Raw genomic sequence first — 18,218 nt, forward strand, 5'->3', positions numbered from 1 at the left:
TATTATAATTATTTAGTTCTCATATATACATATATATTAATTGTAAATTCCGTAGTAGTAACGTTGACGATTTCAGTCTATATTTTATTGAAGTCCACTTTTGAACTCAATTTTAGAAATAAATAACGTAATGAAAGTTGTCTTAAAAGAAAAATGATATGCTAAAATATATACATTTTCATTACCTAATACGTTGATTTAGTATTAAAATGTACGTAACACGACAATTTTAGAAAATACAATAGTCTAAGCAGAGAAACAAAAAAGTGTGGTCACAAGTCTATGGTTCATTCTCTTACTCGTGTACGTGTGTGGATTTTCTCACTTTATATCACTGCAAAGATTGAAATTCTTAGTTAATATATTAAATAAAAATTATTGATCATTGGAAGAAAATGAAGAACCAAACATGACATTTTCTAATGTCAAAGAAATCGAACCAGAGAGTTAACACTTTGACGTTCAGCTTAAGTTAGATTTTGTAGGCAAATTTTGCTTATTCAGAATTACGATGGTTCATCCAGTGAATTACATATATAAACGTAAACATGATGGAATCAGGAATGAGAAGGTTTCCAACCTTTACTCTCATAAATTTGGTTAAATACAGGAAAGCCCTGCAATTATATAAACTCTAAAAAGTTGTAAAATTAAAATACAAAAGAAGAAACAGTTATTTAAAGGTAAGCCACCAATTCGTTGGCAGTTAGTCTAGAATCTATTTGATGTATTTGAATAGAAACTGCAGTGCAGAGATAGAACTGCAACCAACGTGTTGTATATGGCAGCATAGAAAGTTTCTAAACTACCTCTAATACTACTACAAATTTTTCAACAAAGTCACCTGGAATGGATGCACCTTGCAACTTTGAAACTCGCTGATAGGATTAGAACCCAAAACAAGATGAAGAAGTACAAGAAGTAGCGAGATATCAGCGGTTCCGACTTGCTGGAATTTACACCAGCAGCATTTGGCAACAACTGGGAGGAATCGATGTTGCCTTCGACGATCCCGTACAAATAGATTATGTTAAGATCTGAATTCTTGCCGTACATGTTGTTCACCTCGTATCCATTTAGTGCTATATTTCTTATGACGAGCATGCCTGCAGTGACACGAACGGAACTCGAAGCTTGTGGAGCTGAATTAAGATGGATAGCAGCATCTTTGGAAGTAAATTGTGAAGCAAATGGAGCAGGAATGCTGCCGAGCATATGACTTGTATGTTTGAGGAATGGATACTTGATATCTAGTATCAAAAAAACAAATATGGTAAGAAAGAGTGAATCAACAACCTTGCAAAAATCAAAATGACATGGAAAGAATAACAACTGTTTCGACTCACCTGATTCTGATTTTGGATCCTCGGGTCTTTGCATAGAGGATGAGGAGGCCCCATTGTCATGACGCAAATCTGCAGTTTGTTTGCTGGCAGATGCATGTTCGGTGGCACCACCAACAGCCTAAGGAAATATGATTGTTAGAGAGAAGCAAATTCCACATACTCATAAGTAAGTTGTGAAAAGAAGCAAATGTTAACCTCTGTTTGATCAGGAATGGGACTCCCACTTCCAAGAATTTCAGAAGGATCAAAGGACATATCTACATTATCACCATCTGCATCGAAGAAGGTAAGATACTCTTCAAGCACATCAAAATCAGCAGGATCACTTTCAGTAGGGTTTGAGAGCTCATTGGGTTCCAAAAGTAGTTCATCACTAAAAGAAAGATTATCAGAAGTACTATAGAATGCCTCATTCAATACATAACGACCATCCATGTCACCAGCATTAACTTCATCAGCAGCATTAGCACCAGCATCATTGCTCGACTCAGCAAGGTACTCATGTTTGACCAATCTGTCATGTAAACCACACTCGTCTGGTAAAACAAAGAACTTCTGTCCGTCAGGAAGCTCTGATGTCTCACATATGCCTACTGCAGGCTTTTGATCATCTTCAATGTAATTGTCAGATTGCTCAATAGAGTTGCTGGTCTCACCATAATAGTAGTTAAATGGTGGTGGTGGAGCACTTTCAGACAGAATACCTTCTTCAACATTCTGGGGGAAAAGAATTTAACAAGATATTGATATTTCCCAACTAATTAAAAAGTAATTTATCAAACAGGAAACAGTCACAACCCATCGAATTTCAAAAACATAAATCATGGACAAATACACTAGATCTTAAGGACGAAGGAACACTGAGCATTGGGATCCATACCATACTTTCATATCCCATTTTTAACGAATATGTAGACTTGAACAAGTACAACATACCTTAACAAAAAGGATGTCAAACAGTGAACTGAAATATTTATCATTCTTCCTAAATAAGAAAATATACCGCTTGACATACTAATCAATTAAAATGTTTCCATTCTAGTAACTTCCAAAAGAGCAGCTGACACTTTAATACAGCCATGGTCCATCTCAATTTAGCATGCATCTGAAAAATTGTTTAGATACATCTCAGTCAGTTGAAAAAACCCACTGTCCCATATTCTTTGTGTCTCGTTTTTCCCCTAATCTATATTGCCCACTCCTTAGTTTCACAAAGGTCTAGTTTCTCACTACATTTTTCTACCTGATAGCTAACTCTGCGACACCAACAAGCACCTAATTTGAAAATTAAACCCATCACATCACAACTTTAATCAATGAGCCAGTTGCTCATTTAATTCACTCCAAAACCAAAATTCAACTATTAACAACTCTTAAATGCATTAACTCTGGCCTCTAGGTTTCAGCTTTCAGGTAGAATCGTCTTAAGTCAGAAGGGTGTTTTGCTTAAAGCCCTTGAGATTCTGGAAACTTATCCCCAAATCCTCTACGGTTATGGGGTATTTCCCCCTCTTGGTGAATTTACTAAATAATTTTACAAACCCTCCTTGGTCTTTTCCAATCATTTCATCATGTATCACAATTCTAGCTCAACCACTTACTATTCACTCAACACTCGAGCATATGTCCCTAATTACCTCAGGCAACTGCTTAACAATTCATTATACACGTTCAAACGTTAAGATTTCTTTCAAATCTTCAGCGGCTCTCATGCGGATCTGCCCATAATCTCTTCCAACATGTTCTATATCATATTTTGGAGACACTAAACTAAACATTATATAAAGCGCAGATATAGTACACAACCATTTCGCATAAAGTGGTGAGTTACTTATAAGTTGTGGCATGGTAAAGTACATACCTCGCTGAAGTCATCGCCTTCAATACAAACACCTCCAACGCCTAGCAATTCATCAGCAGCTTGATCGTCACCAGGTACCACCGCCAGTTCTTCATTTTCTTCCCATTCCTCCTCAATAAAAGGGGCACCATACTGCTCTCCATTTTTTGGCCCAGTACCACTTTTCTGGAATATCCTACACAGCACAAACGCATCCTTCCAACCCAACAAAGAAACCAACAGATCCCAAGACAATTACAACATTTTCCAATAAAAAGAACATAAATCAAAAATCGAAGAGACAAAAGAGAGAGAAATAGAGAGAGAATCATTCCGCCCTATTCTAACCTGCACAATTGCAATTTTTCCCATCTCCTCGTCTGTGAGTTTATATTCATGCATCACCCAATTGGTTCGTGCACCACGAGGAGCCCGGCCAATATGATACACAAGGGTCTTCTTCATTCCAACAGTCCTCGCGCTATGACGGACCGGCCGGTCCTTCCCCGTCGTCTTCCAATACCCTTTCTCCGTAGCCCTATTGGTCCTCGAACTATTCCCATATTTCTTATCCAAAGCACTGAAGAAGTACCACTCCAAATCTCTACTCTTCAGCTTCGACTTCCCTGACAAATCCCACAATACAACTTCAATTCCGAAGGGTAAAAATAAAAACAAAAAAAAGACCCAAAATCAAACAAAAATCCCCCCCAAAAAAAACAGAAGAAGAAGAAAAAGGGGTTGACCAGGAAGATCCCAGGGTTCCGATTTGTAGATGTCAATGACAGAAATAGGATCAAAACGAAAGGGTTTTCCGGAGACTTTGCGCTTCAAGTAGTAACTAACGAGTTCTTCATCTGTTGGGTGAAATCGGAAGCCAGGTGCTAAGGAAGTAGCAGAATCTCGACCCATCAATCAAGAAAATGATTAGAATTTAGGGTTTTTGAAATGAAACTGAAGAAAAAAAAAAAGAAAGAAAGAAAGAAAGAAAAGAATTCAGATTTGAGATCAGAATTGAATTTGGGGAGAAGAAATTAAAGGAAGTTGAAGAGTTAGGGTTACGGTTTCTTCGGAAGGGAAAAAAAGGAAAATATTAAATAATCTCCTAAACCGAGCTGGAAATTGAACCATTTTTATTCAGAAACGTCCCGGAAAAAGTCGACTTCCCACAACAAGAGGAATGCTACTGTCACATGTGTCCACAAATAACACCGTCACAGCGCCTACGTGTCAGTAACAGATTTTTTTCATTATAATTAGATCAAACCATGCCACCAAAAATATCTTTTCATTTTCTTCCAATTCCTCCTTAAATGATATATTAATTTTCTCTTTAATCAACGAAAAGGTATGGTATTTCATTTTTAATTAAAAATGATATGCAATACACAAGATAAATTAATATATCATTTGATGATATGGCCAAAATTTTAGTACTAAATGTTGTTATATACCATACTACAACGATTAATAGAAAAAATATCTTAATGTAGTATCTACTATTTTTATTAATTATTTGACACGTTTTTAAACTGTTTATTTATTTTATAAAGTCTAAATAAATTTTAAATAGTGTTTCTTTTACAAGCGAGTGATGAACGAGAGTAGTATGAATAACCTTTTATTCCAATATTAACGAATCTAACTATTGACAAAAGAATTTATTGTTGACGTGTTCTTGAATCAACTTTACTAACTTTACCAAACACTGATAAGAAAAGAAAATTCTAAACAAAAGGAAAGGTATCTAATAAGAATCAACTTTAAACCTCCTCACTTTACTTTTCTTTTTATTGGTTTTTTAATATGAACTTACAAGAAATTTAATATAAAATTTCTAACATATCCAAAAAAAATAGATAGAATATTTTATTTCACTTTTGAATTTTTTTATAAAAAAGTATCTGTTCTTAATACCATAAAAGTACAAATGTGTGAGTCAGACCCCCTCAGGCTAACTTTGACCATATTCCCCAAGTAATATATATAAGAATTTTAAAATTAGATAATTTTACATAACTGTATTAATTACAATTTAAGAAATTCATTCAATTTCAACTACAATGATACTTTGAGAGTATTAACAAAATACTTATGATATGAAGATGACAACCAATCATGATACCTTATAGAATACGTTCACTTGTGATATTTTCAAGGTCCTTTAACAAAGTGCAATACAAAGGAATGGAAACTGGAGGACTCTTTTGCTTACAGCTTAAGAAAATGTAAGTTTCTTCTTCCATTGAGGATTAATATAACTAACATGGAATAAGAAGTAAATTTGAAGGGTAAAAGAGGTGGGGGGGAAGTGGTGTGGTTGAAAACAGAAGCTTAATGCATTGGAAATGGGGATTACATTAATAGTTATGACAACCTTATTTCATGAAATGCCGGCAGCTGAGAAATTGAAGTTACAACAACATCAATAGTCTTTAGCCATTAGCACAAAATGAAGTTCTAACATGGGTTCACAACAGAGGGCTGAAGTTCATACACATTTAAAAGAGCTTGACTAATTTGATACTCTTACAACAGATAGCTTAGTTGCTTAGACAACTGAACTAGTTACATTAGGCTACTACAACGGCCCGGATTCGAACGCCGATAAAAGTACAAAAGAGAGCAAAATGGTAGCAACAATTTACAGGGCATAGCTATTGGGCTGTCGTCAACATTTTTCTTCATTATCGTTACGGTCTTCTCCTTATTCAGCATCACAATCCTAGATTGAAAGACGATACTAATCATAGTTCGACTTCAAATCATTAATTTCCTTATTCAACACGACAATCCGGGATTGAAGGATACTAATCATGGCTCGAGCACTCAACAGCTCGAACTTCAGTGTCTCTCTCTCCATAGAAGTCTTGTGGATCTCATGTTGCAAATCTTGGATGAATTTCAGGATGCTTGGATGCACAGATGAACTAAGATCTGAGGTTTCTAATGCAGGTGGAGGAGCAGGAGCATCCTTCGGTTCTGCAGATTCTAATAGTGAATATTCCACTAAGGTTGAAAGAAAATTTTTTGTTGTTGGTGTCGTCACACTCGTCGTTGTTATATCTGTCTGCGATGCAATAGCAGTTTCGGATAAGCTGGGCTCTTCATTCGACATGGATGAGTTCTCTGAACCTTTGGAAAGCTCAGAGGTTAAGTCACTTTGTCGCCTTCGTTTATACTTCATTAGCGGGAAGGGTTTAGGATTAGCAATTATGGACGGTGGAGTATAATCCTCCAATTTCTCACTTTTGCACACAAACAAAAAGTTGTGAGAGCTTCTTGGAGGATCATTCGATATAACAGGATCTTTATTGATGAAGTGAGCTTTATCCTGGGGAAAAAACAAAAAAAATGTAATTTCTTAGGGACAAGAAACCAAAATGAAAGGCAACTTCAGAAATGTCAACGATTCTCATGAAGTCGTTGATAAAATACATAAATTAATACCAACACTACATATACAATTTCCTGACAATTGTTTCGTAAATAACTGAACAGACAAACCCAATTGCACTTTTAAGATAAGTGAACAAAAAGTGATGCATCACATAGCACAATAGTTGGATCCACTAAAGCTGAGATTCAATTTTTCCCAAAGCATGTCTGCCATTGAGGACTTTGCTTCCAAAAGTTCTATTTCTCGCACAATGAGTCAATGATCGACTTCCAAGAGTTCACCATATAGTTCGCACCCTAGAAAAAGTCGTGACTATTGGTAACAAAATTTATTATTTCACTTTTTAATTCTAAATCATATCTGTATAAGTATACAATACCGTGATTTGTATCTCAAATAGAAAACAGTAAAACCTTTGGGCTTTATTCTCATTTGTCTATTATCTCCCAAATAAATGAGAATACTAAATATAGGTATGCTTTTCTCAAGTTTTACCTGTGCTTGAATCCCTCTTTTTTTCTAATAGATTTTTTAAGAAACATGACCCTTTATGACAAGGGATAGTCGTGGAATCTTCCTACGAGATTGGGGAAATGGAATCAAACGCCATATGGCACAAGCCTTTCCATGAGAGATAAGGAAATAGAAGAAGCTTGAAAACAGAGGCCAATTATATTCAAGTTACATACATTCTGAAGTCTTTTGTGCTGTGGAATGACTTCAATTTTCCATCATTCAGCAAGTAAGGCTTGAACTTGAACGCTCTTGACTGAAACTTGATAGGAAGGATTAAGGATAGTGTATATTCTCTCTGGATTGCTACACCCACAGATTCCTGTATCTTTCAAAGACTCATACTCCTTTTAACTTGGCAGGAGTGTAGAATAAGGTGATCTCCATTTAGCTCAAAGATACATACACCATTTCCCCTGCCCAACATGCAGCCATATGGTTTCAACAGTCGAGTCCCAGGTTGGCATCCAAGTTCAGAAAGGAATCTAACAGAGGAAATTCACGGAGGGTTTTTCTTAATCTCCTGGGCTGATATCAAGCCCTCATGTGGACAAACCAATACAGGTAGAGAGTCACCTCTTGATATTTATCCCTTCTTTCTTTCTTTCTTCTTCTTTCTTTTTTCTTCTTTTGTTGGGTTGAAGATAAGAAACTAACCAATGTGTAGATGCTATAAATTACAAAGGAGAAGGAAAGGCAAGACCCAATCAAGAGAAGCAAAAACAAAATCTTCCAATTAGCACAGCCATAGTTGTTGAAAGGAGCATATAGTGTTTACCAAGAAGCAGCCAGAAAAGAAATAGTAACTAACTGTTGTTCCACCACAAGCCAAAAGTTCCGAGAGAAAACACTAATTAATTGAAGTCAAAGGAACTTCTTCTGGTTGAACGGATGCCCAGCCACGACAGATTCAAGAAGGCTTTTTATGTTAATAGGAAGGGTTCCTGACCTATTAAAGGAACATGAAGCTCATAATCTATATGCAAAGAAGCAACCAAGAAATTTTTTACCTTGAATCAGCCTCTATCTGAACAAGATACACTGACTTGGGGGACAGCACAAGGGATGAGTCCCCTTTGAATCAAAGTTCCACTTCCCGTTGAATTCTTTTTACCCTTCTAGGGGCACCTTCCATGAGAAATGCTGCTGTGTTAAGAAGAGCGCAAAGAAACACACTTGTGGGCTAAAGCTTTCAGCTCCTTTCTTGTGCATTTTTTGCATGCAGGTTAGATCAAGGCCTGTAAAGCCATGACCTAGCTAGAATTCTATCCTTGTATGGAATTCCAAAATCACGATGAAGATTGAATTCTTCCTGTGGACTTCTGTTCTTGGCAGGTTAAAACCAAAAAGATATACAGCTAAGGCATTCAGTCACGTATCTTAGCCCACTTTACTGGGGTATAGAGTAAAGGAAATTTACAGTGTTTTTCCTTACCTAAAGTTATGAGAAACTTTTGGGGAGGTTATGAGACACTTACAAATATTCTTGGGGGTTTCTGGCTAGAACTTAAGAAAAAAATGCCAAAATAATTTGGCAGACTTAAATTTCTTGTGTCTTAGATGATTTGAAATTTGAAAAGGGAGAAAAAAAATATAAAATTAAAGATCCCACATTTCTTTTTCTGGCTAGAAGGAACACATTTTGGCAATCTCCCTGAGTCACTTGTTCAGGTTTGAACTATCCGTCATTTTCCTCTTTAACCACTTTTCATTGAAAACTAGTAATTTCTAATCCCCCTCCCCTACACATTTGATGCAGTGAAGTTAAGTAATAACCAAGGCAATAATAGTTAACACTTTATAATTCACCTTTGTTAGTCAAAACTGATAATGCATAGATACCAAACCCATATAATAAAAAATAAATCTTTCAATTTAAGCATGCGAGAAGCATCCTTGGCTTGAAAAATATTTAACTGTTTAGAACAGGTTAGCTTGCTGCATCATAGAAATCAAACCTACATTTGATCAAATTTTTTAGATGCGTTAGATCAAGGAAATGACCATTAAATGTAAATAAAAATAATTTTAAAAAACGTACTAATTTTTCTTTATGCAGGCATTTTAAAGGGAAAAAAATTACTGCCGATCAGCCTATATGATTACATGACTACCAATCTATGTGGTTACAAGCATTTAACAAGACGTGCTTCAACTCTGTAACTCATTTATTCATATGATTCGAAACAAACTTCAGTGCTTCACACTGAAATGAGTTCCTTACCAAGTTCAGAGAAACGCATACCTGCATGCCATCCTTCCCTTCGCCGCATGCACCGTCGTTACTACCCTCAGCAGCACACACACTATTACTGTTCCTTTCAGACTGTGCGTCATGACTAGCTATTTTACCGTCTGCAATCTCTTCTCCGGGAATCAAAACTGATCCAGCATCATCCCATTCCTCCTCAATAAAAGGTGCATAACGATGTCCATTCGGAGGACCTATATTACTTTTGTGGAATACTCTGCACAAAACATATGCATCCTTCTCCAGCGGAGAGGACAGAGGAGACAGAGAGCTTTGTAAGAAGTTTAAACTCCACATACAAATTGAAACACTATATTTACTGAAACAAGTGCATAAAGGAAGAACAGTGACACTTAAAATTGACACTCAAACTCTAAGCTACACCTAAACATATTTCACAAGTATCAGAATCCGTACATTCCTTTGCTTTTTCTAAAGCACAGCACAGCCGCCAAAAGAACACAAAATGGACTGCCCATGGCAAATTTTCATGATGGCCTCACCTGCGAGCTTCCCGTTCCCGCTCCAGCTTTCTCCAGCTCTTCATCTACAAGCCTATATTCATGCATGACCCAATTGGTCCGCTTACCATCTGGTGCTCTACCACTATGAAACACTAACGTTTTCTTTAAGCCCACATTCCTGGAGTCATGGCGGACCGGCCGATCATTACCAGTGGCTTTCCAGTATCCTTGGCTTGTAGCCCTATTCATCCTAGCCCCATTTCCATATTTCTTGTCCAACACACTAAAGAAGTAGTACTCTTGGTCCCTGCTCTTCAACCTTGACTTTCCTAAATATAACATAAAAACAAATCTAGAAATTAAGAAAACGTGGTACAGGAACTCAATAAAGAAACCTGCAGCCACCGATTGACCAACAAAGCTTTAAAAAAATTGAAACCATAAAGCAAAAGGGCCATTTTAAGATGGAGCAGGTTGAGGCAAAAAAATCAGAGCCAGAGAGGGAAATAAACGCTCATAGAAACCAATCGACCAACAATCTGCCTAGAAACAACCCAACATACATAGAAAATGAACAGAAATTGGAAGAATCAGAGAAGATGAGGAAGTGAGTAGGGAAGCAAGCGAGTTACCAGCGAGGTCCCAGGGCTCGCTCTTGTAGATGTCGACCTCGGAAATAGCATTAAAACGGAAGGATTTTCCACAGACCTTGCGCTTAAGGTAGTAAATAACGAGCTCTTCGTCAGTGGGGTGGAACCTAAACCCTGGAGCAAGTGCTGTGGGTGCGGCGGCTGGTGGTGGTGCAGCGATGGGCTTGGTGGGAGGTAGAGGCGTTGATAGAGTCAAGGTTTCAGAACCCATTAGCGAAAATCCCTAGTGGGTTAGGAAATTAGGAAGAAGAGCTATGGGAATGGAGATTAGGGTTTTCAAAGGTTGAAGATAAGACTTTGATTGGTGCTGAAGAAACTACGTAAAAGATACCTTCAATTACAAGGTATTCTTTTTCGGGGAAAGAGAAAACCAAACCTCGTTTTGAATTTCTTTATTTATTACATTCTTTTTCTTCTTCTTCTTTTTTTTTCTAATCTTTGTTTAATTAAGAATTTCAAAATATTTAAATATGAACGTTGATATCTATACATTATTTTATGAAAAATAAAGAAAAAAAACTTTGATGGTTTTTATTTAATTGAATGGGTAATCATCGTCGGAAAATAATTGAAACAATTTATATAAATAAGGATGTGAGAAATACGGGTTTTTTTATCCCCTTAGCTCAACCCGACTTTAGGTGTTAAATGTGCCCTTATATATATTGCTAATAGTATTTCTGTTCATATTGGATTAGATGATGACGTTTTTATCTATGTTTTATGACGAACTTTTATATCAACGATGAACTCTCTAACGTACACATATATTGCATGTAATTGTATTTATGGATAAATTTTGAATTGTTTGCTATATGATAAATTTCTTGTAGTAGTTTTGTATTTATGGTGTAGACTGTTTTAACCATTTGTGTTTTGATTACAAACTATTTTAGTTAATGTAATAAATAGTTAGTATGATAACAAATAGAAAACGAAATTATGAGAAAAAAATAGTAAATATCGTAAAAGTTTAAAACTTTAAGAGTAATACGTTAACAGAGTAGGCTATCAACCTCTACGACCATGATCGAACATTCTTTAAATTATTATTTTTAAATATTTTAGTAGGAATTTAAATCTCGTTAAATTTACATAATGATTTGTTTAGATTGATTTTTAGTGGATTATAAAAGTTTTTCTAAGATTCTAATTATAATTTTATTAGATAGTGATCTTTATCCAACCTTGCAAACAATACAATCAAATATTAATGTTTGTATGTATTTTAACATTTTAAAAAAAAAAGTAATTGTTTTTTTATTGATTTAATATTAATTTAACATGTAGTCAACAGATTTAAACGTTATACAATAAATACGTTTTAGTTTGGTTAACAACGGACATAAACGAGTGAAATGATGTTATTCAGTACATAGGTTATTAATTCATGTTTCAAAGGATAGTTCAATTGCTCACTTACTTAATTTTCGTCTCACTATTTCTTTTTAAAAGTTAAATTTATAAAACCCAACTTATCAAATAGACAATGATAATTATTTGTATTCTTTTAAATAAATAAATAATAATAATTTAGTGTCAATCACTTATGGATATGGACTGAGTTTTATAAAATTATTAAAAATATAATAACTTTATCAACCAAAAAAAATATAATATTTGACTAAATATTTACTCTTTATATTGTAATTAACTTTGTTACTCCTTTATTTTATAAGCCTAATATTTATTTAATTTGACTAACATCATTTTTAGTTGGCTTCTAATTAATGATTAAACTTGTTCATTAAATTTTATTTGAAGCATAGCAATTCTATGGAAAAAGAAAAACAATATTTAGTTTATTGTTTATAATAAATATCCATAGATATTGATAAAAATTTAAAATTTTGTAATATTTTATTGATAAAATAGAGTACTAAAAGAAGCAGTCTAATTTGAAAATTCATCCCATTAATGAGGTTAGCAATAAAAAAAATTAAAAGCAACACAAATTGAATAAATGATTGGAAAAGGACAAATAAAATTGTGGATAAGTGGATGTCTATTTTATATACTTTTATATTTTGTTGTATGAAAATGATTACATGATAAAGTCAAGTGCACTCATTTTGCAAAAACAAAATCATAAAACCCAAATCCAACTTTGCTAAAATGTATACAATTATGTCATTTATAAATTCCCAAAATTATCTTTAATCTATGATCTACAAAAATATATATATAATAAAATGATTATTTATATTTTTTATACCGTACAACTATTTGAATTAAAGTAGCTACGACACACGACTAGATAATGTATCAATTTTAGATATATCATGCAACAAAGCAGTTTACACATATACGATATTAACTATATATATATATAAGAAATAAAGTGATTTAATAGCAATAGATATATATGAATTATTGATTGTCACATTCTCCATCTCATTACAACTACTAAGTCAAAGTGATACATTATTTCATGTACTACGCGTGTGATAAACAAACTATAGATAAGTAACACCACGACCAATATAAATATAAGATACGTATTGAATAGATAGTCATGATCTCATTTACTTTTCCTATCAAACAATATCAAACTATAGGTACGAGCTATTTATTTCCTACAATTCCAAATCTTATGTTTTAAACAACTGTTTAAGTTAAGTCTCGTAATTTACTTTTAAATTATTATTTTTTTAAAAATTTACACACATATAAGTCAACGAGAGTCAAATAACACAATTAGTTATAGATAAATGTTCAGTTCATTGTAAAAATAGAAAGGAAAAGTAAAAGCTTGTCTACTTTAAAATTATAATTAACTCGATAATAATTGACACGATTTTTCTTCTTGGAATGAAAGGTTGGATCCCAAATCCCAAGTCGGGACGTTGTATTGTACATTTGAAGGTAAGGACTAAAAAGTGGGTGTGAAAAGAAATAAAGAAAGATGAAGGGATTTGTTGGAAGTGAGGTTTGAGTATGGCGCACGATAGCTGATGTATGGCATGGGGGACTTAACCTCTAAGGCAAGTAATCTCTTCACTTTACCCCACACCTCTATTTTCCATCATAAAATCCACCAACCCATTTTTTCCCAACTTAAATAATCATTTTTTATATTATATATATTAAAATAAAATAAAAATTAATGAAAATATAATTTAGAAAAATTGGAATTGAATAATAATTAAGGATATAACAACATTTTAAAAAAATTGCAAATATAGCAAAATTATTACTGATAGACTTCATATGATATATCAGACCAATATTTGCAACATGATCTATCAGTGATAAACTTATATCATTGATAGAATTTGACAAATTTTGCTATATTTGTAAATTTTTTAAAATTGTGCTATATACTTAACTAATTTGAATTTAATTGCTAAATTTGCAATTATCCCTATAATTTAACCAACGTGGTAATGTGTGACATTTCTATATTAAAATTTTACAAATTTCAACTGCTATTAATTTATATTCTTATTTAAGACTTCTATTACTTAATATTATATTTATTCAAAGTGATCGTTTTTCAATACTAATAGAAATTTGTCGTAAATAGCTTTCTTTATCGTTGTTGTTGTTATAGTTAGTTGTACTCACTCACTTTACAAATTAACTTTTGTAAGTGTAAATGTACCGTTCTTTTAATCATACAAGTTTGATTTTTAATAGACTTCGATACGGTTATAACTTCAACATTATTGAACTAATTTGTGAATAACAAAATTGATAGAATTTGAGATTTTTTATAGAGTTGGAAAATAGTTTATTCTACTGGAGTTTGACATGCATTAATCAATTTAACCAAATAATAATGTTGGCTCTCAAAATTTGGCCCACAAAACTATATTAAATGGTTGGGACAAGATCCTCCAAAATTTTCTAAGTATGTTTGACCTATGAAGCAAGAGTTAAATGAGTGCTTTTCTTTTAATTTTAAAAACAAAAGCACTTTTTGAAAATTAATTCTATAAACAAAATTTTGAACTTTAATTTTTTTTGTTATATTATCTATTTTACTCTTAAAAAAGATTTTAATTTTTTAAAAAAGAAAATGCCACATTTCAAATTCTAGTTGAGCAATTGCTAGGCTACATAATCTCTGTAGTATCCACTTTTCAGAACTTGCTCACTTTTATGAAACTTATTGATATAAGTTTCTCTTAGTGCACATCTAAGTTATCCATTGTTTTGGCAAGACCATCCTTGAATCTCGACGGGTATAAAAACCAAAATTATGTGTGTGTATATATATATTTGATTCAAGAAAGATAGGAAGCCATGGCTCCCAAACTGTTGGAGTAATAATGTTCATGGAGAAAGAAATAATAATGCCTTGAAAACTCAGTCCCATGATGACATTTGTCAAAGTATAGCAGAAGAACTTGGTCAGCGTCAATGAGTCCAAAACCAGCTTCAAGCTTTCACTCAACTAAGAAACTTTGTCCCTTTTTCTTCTTCTTCTTCTTCTTCTTCTTCTTCTTCATTGCCGGGGCCGGCTCTCTTTAATATTCGATTTTCTTGCATTGTATGCCTCAATTTTTATTATTTCTCAATACCCAGTTGAATTTTTCCTTCCTTGTTCTTGTTTTTTTCCCCTAATTAATCTTTCTTGGACATCTCCTCCTGTTTATATGAACCCACTTCATTATTACCTCTATGCATTTCTCCTGTTTTCTTTCCATTTTCTATCTCTGTTCAGAGATAACAAAAAGAAGAGGTTTCTTCTTCTTCTTCTTCTTCTTCTTCTTCTTCTTTTGCCACTGCAATGGCTTTTAATGGTTTTCACAGGCACCCAGTTGGTTATTTGCTAGTAATTGGGCTATTTGCTCTCAGTGTGAATGCCATTGATATCTTTCTTGAATGGAATGTGACCTTAGATTTCACAATTCAACCTGTTTCTCAGCAGCAGCCTGTAAGAATGTTCATTCTCTCCCATGTTTGATTTTTTATTGAGTTCTCTTTGTTTCTCTTCTGATAATGAAATGGGTTTGGTTTTTAGGTCATTGCCATTAATGGGTTGTTCCCAGGACCTCTGATTAATACTACAACAAATGATTTTGTCCACGTCAATGTCTTTAACAATTTGGATGAGCCTCTTCTTTTTACATGGTATGAACTGTGTTATAATGTTTGAGAAATTCTTTGGTTGTAAATGGCTGAAATGTTGGATTTGAGAGTAATCTGTTTGGTTGAGCTTTTATGTGGTGGTTGGTTTGATATTGTAGGAATGGGATACAACAAAGGCTAAACTCATGGCAAGATGGAGTTTCTGGAACAAACTGTCCAATTTTACCTGGTACAAATTGGACTTATGTGTTTCAGACCAAGGACCAAATTGGCAGCTTCTTCTACTTCCCATCAATCAACTTTCAGAAGGCAGCTGGAGGATTTGGACCGATTCGTGTCAACAACCGGAACGTGATCGCTGTTCCCTTCCCAAAGCCAGAAGATGAGTTTGATCTTCTCATTGGTGATTGGTCTTTTGACAACTACAAGGTAACTATACTGTTGGATTTCTTCTTGAAGCAATGTTGGATTGTGGAAGTTCTGTTCTTCTTTCTGTTTTTAGCTTTGGATTTCTTAAGCTTAATGTATTTATCCTGCAATTACTTTGGATAGATAACAAGATCCCTGATGACCAATCCGACAATCGCATTTGATAGCATCCCGAACATCATGTTAATGAATGGGAAGCCACCTTTTGGCAACCCTGAAGGAAAAGCCTTTGAATCATTCACTGTCACACAAGGTAATCTTGCTGTTCTTGAGCTAGTGTTTCCTACACATGATGTAACGAAGATGAAATTTTTGAAGTTTCAAAGTGCTGAAGTTTCTTGAACTTGAATGGTATGGCTTGTAGGGAAGGTTTACAGGTTCAGGATATCGAACGTGGGGACGAGTCTGAGTTTCAACTTCAAGATTCAAAACCATAATATGTTGTTGGTTGAGACAGAAGGATCTTACACAAATCAGACCATATTAGATTCACTTGATGTTCACGTGGGGCAATCCTACTCCGTTCTTGTCACCGCTAATCAAGTCGATGCTGATTATTTCATTGTAGCATCTCCTAAATTGCTGAATGCCACAGAATTTAGCAGCCTCGTCGGCGTTGGAGTGCTCCACTATTCCAATTCTGTTGCACAACCCCTTGGCCCTCTACCAACCGGTCCTGATCCATTCGACCTCGACTTCTCAGTAAATCAAGCAAAATCCATTAGGCAAGTGAAGTCTTTAAGTTCTCATATATCTCCTGGAAGTATCCATTTCTTTAAATTCATACTCACTCATACATGATTTGAATCTTATTCTCCAAATCTTTTTTCACAGATGGAACATGACCACAGGAGCTGCCAGACCAAATCCACAAGGAACCTTCAATGTAACAAATGTGACCATATCACAAACTTTCGTCCTCCAAAACTCTGTGGGCATGATTAATGGGTTACCACAAGCTGTTGTCAACAATGTGTCTTACCTCACGATTGATACCCCGTTGAAGCTTGCCGATCTCTTAGTCAATGGTTCCGGGGTGTACCAACTTGATGAGTTTCCCGTTCAATCTGTCAATCTAAATGCTTCTTTTGGAGTCTCTGTCGTTACTGGAAACCACAAAGGTTGGATAGAAATTGTCTTTAAAAACAACTGGGAATTCATAGATTCTTGGCACCTTGATGGTTTTGGATTCTATACAGTCGGGTACGTGTCAAAGATAGTCAACTTTATTTTTAACAGCATTGCAACCTGATTCTTCTGAACCTAACCATCTTCAGATAGTTTTTCCTTATAAAACTGTTTTGATATGTGAAGTACTTGAATTCTCATCCATGCAACAAAATAATGGTGTATGACTTCCAGGTTTGGAAATGGAGATTGGACCCCGGAATTGCGTAACACATACAACCTATTTGATCCGGTTGTGAGATCAACGGTACAGGTTTATCCAGGAGCATGGACTGCAGTTTATTCTTTCCTAGACAACCCAGGAATGTGGAATTTAAGGTCACAACTTTTGAAAAACTGGTTTTTAGGCCAAGAACTTTACTTGAGAGTTCACGACAGTGATCCTAACCCGGCTAAGGAGCGGCCACCGCCTGAAAACCTCCTCATTTGCGGTTCGTTCAACTTCCACTCCACATACTTTTTGTTTGTGCTTCCCACATAGAATGTTCTTGTTGCTGCCTAGTGTTCACCATTCTAGGAAACTAATGTTTGGTTCATAGATTTACACGCATCTTAAGAAGTCGTCCTTACTTAAAATCTTGAAGATCCCTGCATGTCAAGTTTCTAATATTTGTACAAGTGATCAATCTGGTATGTTTTGTTTGTTAACAGGAGTTTTCAATCAATCATCTGTCCCAGCTAGTGCGCACCTCCGACCGTGATTGTGTGATAGCGATTAAGAAGACTCACTAAAGCTATTACTTTTGGTTTGAATACTGTCTGATACAAGTCCTAAGAGACCTGCAAGAGGGGGAAATTCTGTATCTTTATGACTTCACTCACTTTGTCTGTGACAAATATACTGTAGAAGTTGTGGTTTCTTCTGGTCCTATTTCATTTCTTACTGTGCAACTGGCAAAGTCACAATATTGATTCATTAATTTTCTTTTACAATTTCCTATCTTCATCACCTTCCATTTTTTAATCTCAATAGTTAAAATACATCAAATAAGAAGTTAAGATTAAGAAGAAAAAAGAACAGGATTGATCAGGAAACTTAAAACTAAATTTAGTGTTAAGTAGGTAGGTGGATTTAACACAAGCAACACATGTGAACAAAA

At 34.6% G+C, this 18,218-nt stretch overlaps 3 protein-coding genes across 4 annotated transcripts; 1 reads left to right on the forward strand and 2 right to left on the reverse strand.

The window, feature by feature from the left end:
* Nucleotides 1–477: 477 nt before the first annotated feature.
* LOC101211422 (NAC domain-containing protein 53) lies at nt 478–4,311 on the reverse strand. The gene is made up of 6 exons (XM_011657557.2): nt 3,933–4,311; nt 3,535–3,812; nt 3,208–3,402; nt 1,542–2,063; nt 1,347–1,464; nt 478–1,250 (listed from the first exon to the last, which is right to left on the reverse strand). The coding sequence occupies exons 1-6, from the start codon at nt 4,096–4,098 to the stop codon at nt 841–843; spliced, it is 1,689 nt and encodes a 562-aa protein (XP_011655859.1). The 5' UTR covers nt 4,099–4,311; the 3' UTR covers nt 478–840.
* A 1,213-nt stretch (nt 4,312–5,524) lies between these two features.
* Nucleotides 5,525–10,843, reverse strand: LOC101210923 (NAC domain containing protein 50). Of its 2 annotated transcripts, none has more exons than XM_004142394.3 (4): nt 10,447–10,843; nt 9,854–10,143; nt 9,345–9,587; nt 5,525–6,520 (listed from the first exon to the last, which is right to left on the reverse strand). In XM_004142394.3, the coding sequence occupies exons 1-4, from the start codon at nt 10,673–10,675 to the stop codon at nt 5,930–5,932; spliced, it is 1,353 nt and encodes a 450-aa protein (XP_004142442.1). In that variant the 5' UTR covers nt 10,676–10,843; the 3' UTR covers nt 5,525–5,929. The 2 variants fall into 2 exon arrangements, with proteins under 2 accessions (XP_004142442.1, XP_031741540.1); XM_031885680.1 differs by having other exon boundaries at nt 9,324–9,587.
* A 3,787-nt stretch (nt 10,844–14,630) lies between these two features.
* Nucleotides 14,631–18,051, forward strand: LOC101206449 (monocopper oxidase-like protein SKU5). Its single transcript, XM_011657558.2, has 8 exons — nt 14,631–15,346; nt 15,434–15,543; nt 15,660–15,930; nt 16,054–16,183; nt 16,295–16,655; nt 16,765–17,133; nt 17,293–17,549; nt 17,770–18,051. Exons 1-8 carry the CDS (start codon nt 15,200–15,202, stop codon nt 17,817–17,819), a joined length of 1,695 nt encoding a protein of 564 aa, XP_011655860.1. The 5' UTR covers nt 14,631–15,199; the 3' UTR covers nt 17,820–18,051.
* The last annotated feature ends 167 nt before the right edge of the window (nt 18,052–18,218 follow it).

The sequence above is a fragment of the Cucumis sativus genome, chromosome 5 (genome assembly GCF_000004075.3).
Source record: "Cucumis sativus cultivar 9930 chromosome 5, Cucumber_9930_V3, whole genome shotgun sequence".
NCBI lineage: Eukaryota > Viridiplantae > Streptophyta > Magnoliopsida > Cucurbitales > Cucurbitaceae > Cucumis > Cucumis sativus.

What these genes read in the sequence shown, in the direction of transcription:
- LOC101211422 (XM_011657557.2), bottom strand. Translation starts at nt 4,098, where the DNA reads ATGGGTCGAGATTCTGCTACTTCCTTAGCACCTGGCTTCCGATTTCAC. An exon ending in GGAACCCTGGGATCTTCCTG is followed by an intron (nt 3,813 to 3,932) that starts GTCAACCCCTTT and finishes GGGATTTGTCAG; the next exon opens with GGAAGTCGAAGCTGAAGAGT. An exon ending in GAAAAATTGCAATTGTGCAG is followed by an intron (nt 3,403 to 3,534) that starts GTTAGAATAGGG and finishes TTGGGTTGGAAG; the next exon opens with GATGCGTTTGTGCTGTGTAG.
- LOC101210923 (XM_031885680.1), bottom strand. Translation starts at nt 10,675, where the DNA reads ATGGGTTCTGAAACCTTGACTCTATCAACGCCTCTACCTCCCACCAAG. An exon ending in CGAGCCCTGGGACCTCGCTG is followed by an intron (nt 10,144 to 10,446) that starts GTAACTCGCTTG and finishes TGTTATATTTAG; the next exon opens with GAAAGTCAAGGTTGAAGAGC. An exon ending in CGGGAACGGGAAGCTCGCAG is followed by an intron (nt 9,588 to 9,853) that starts GTGAGGCCATCA and finishes CCGCTGGAGAAG; the next exon opens with GATGCATATGTTTTGTGCAG.
- LOC101206449 (XM_011657558.2), top strand. Translation starts at nt 15,200, where the DNA reads ATGGCTTTTAATGGTTTTCACAGGCACCCAGTTGGTTATTTGCTAGTA. An exon ending in CTGTTTCTCAGCAGCAGCCT is followed by an intron (nt 15,347 to 15,433) that starts GTAAGAATGTTC and finishes TTTGGTTTTTAG; the next exon opens with GTCATTGCCATTAATGGGTT. An exon ending in TTTGGATTCTATACAGTCGG is followed by an intron (nt 17,134 to 17,292) that starts GTACGTGTCAAA and finishes TATGACTTCCAG; the next exon opens with GTTTGGAAATGGAGATTGGA.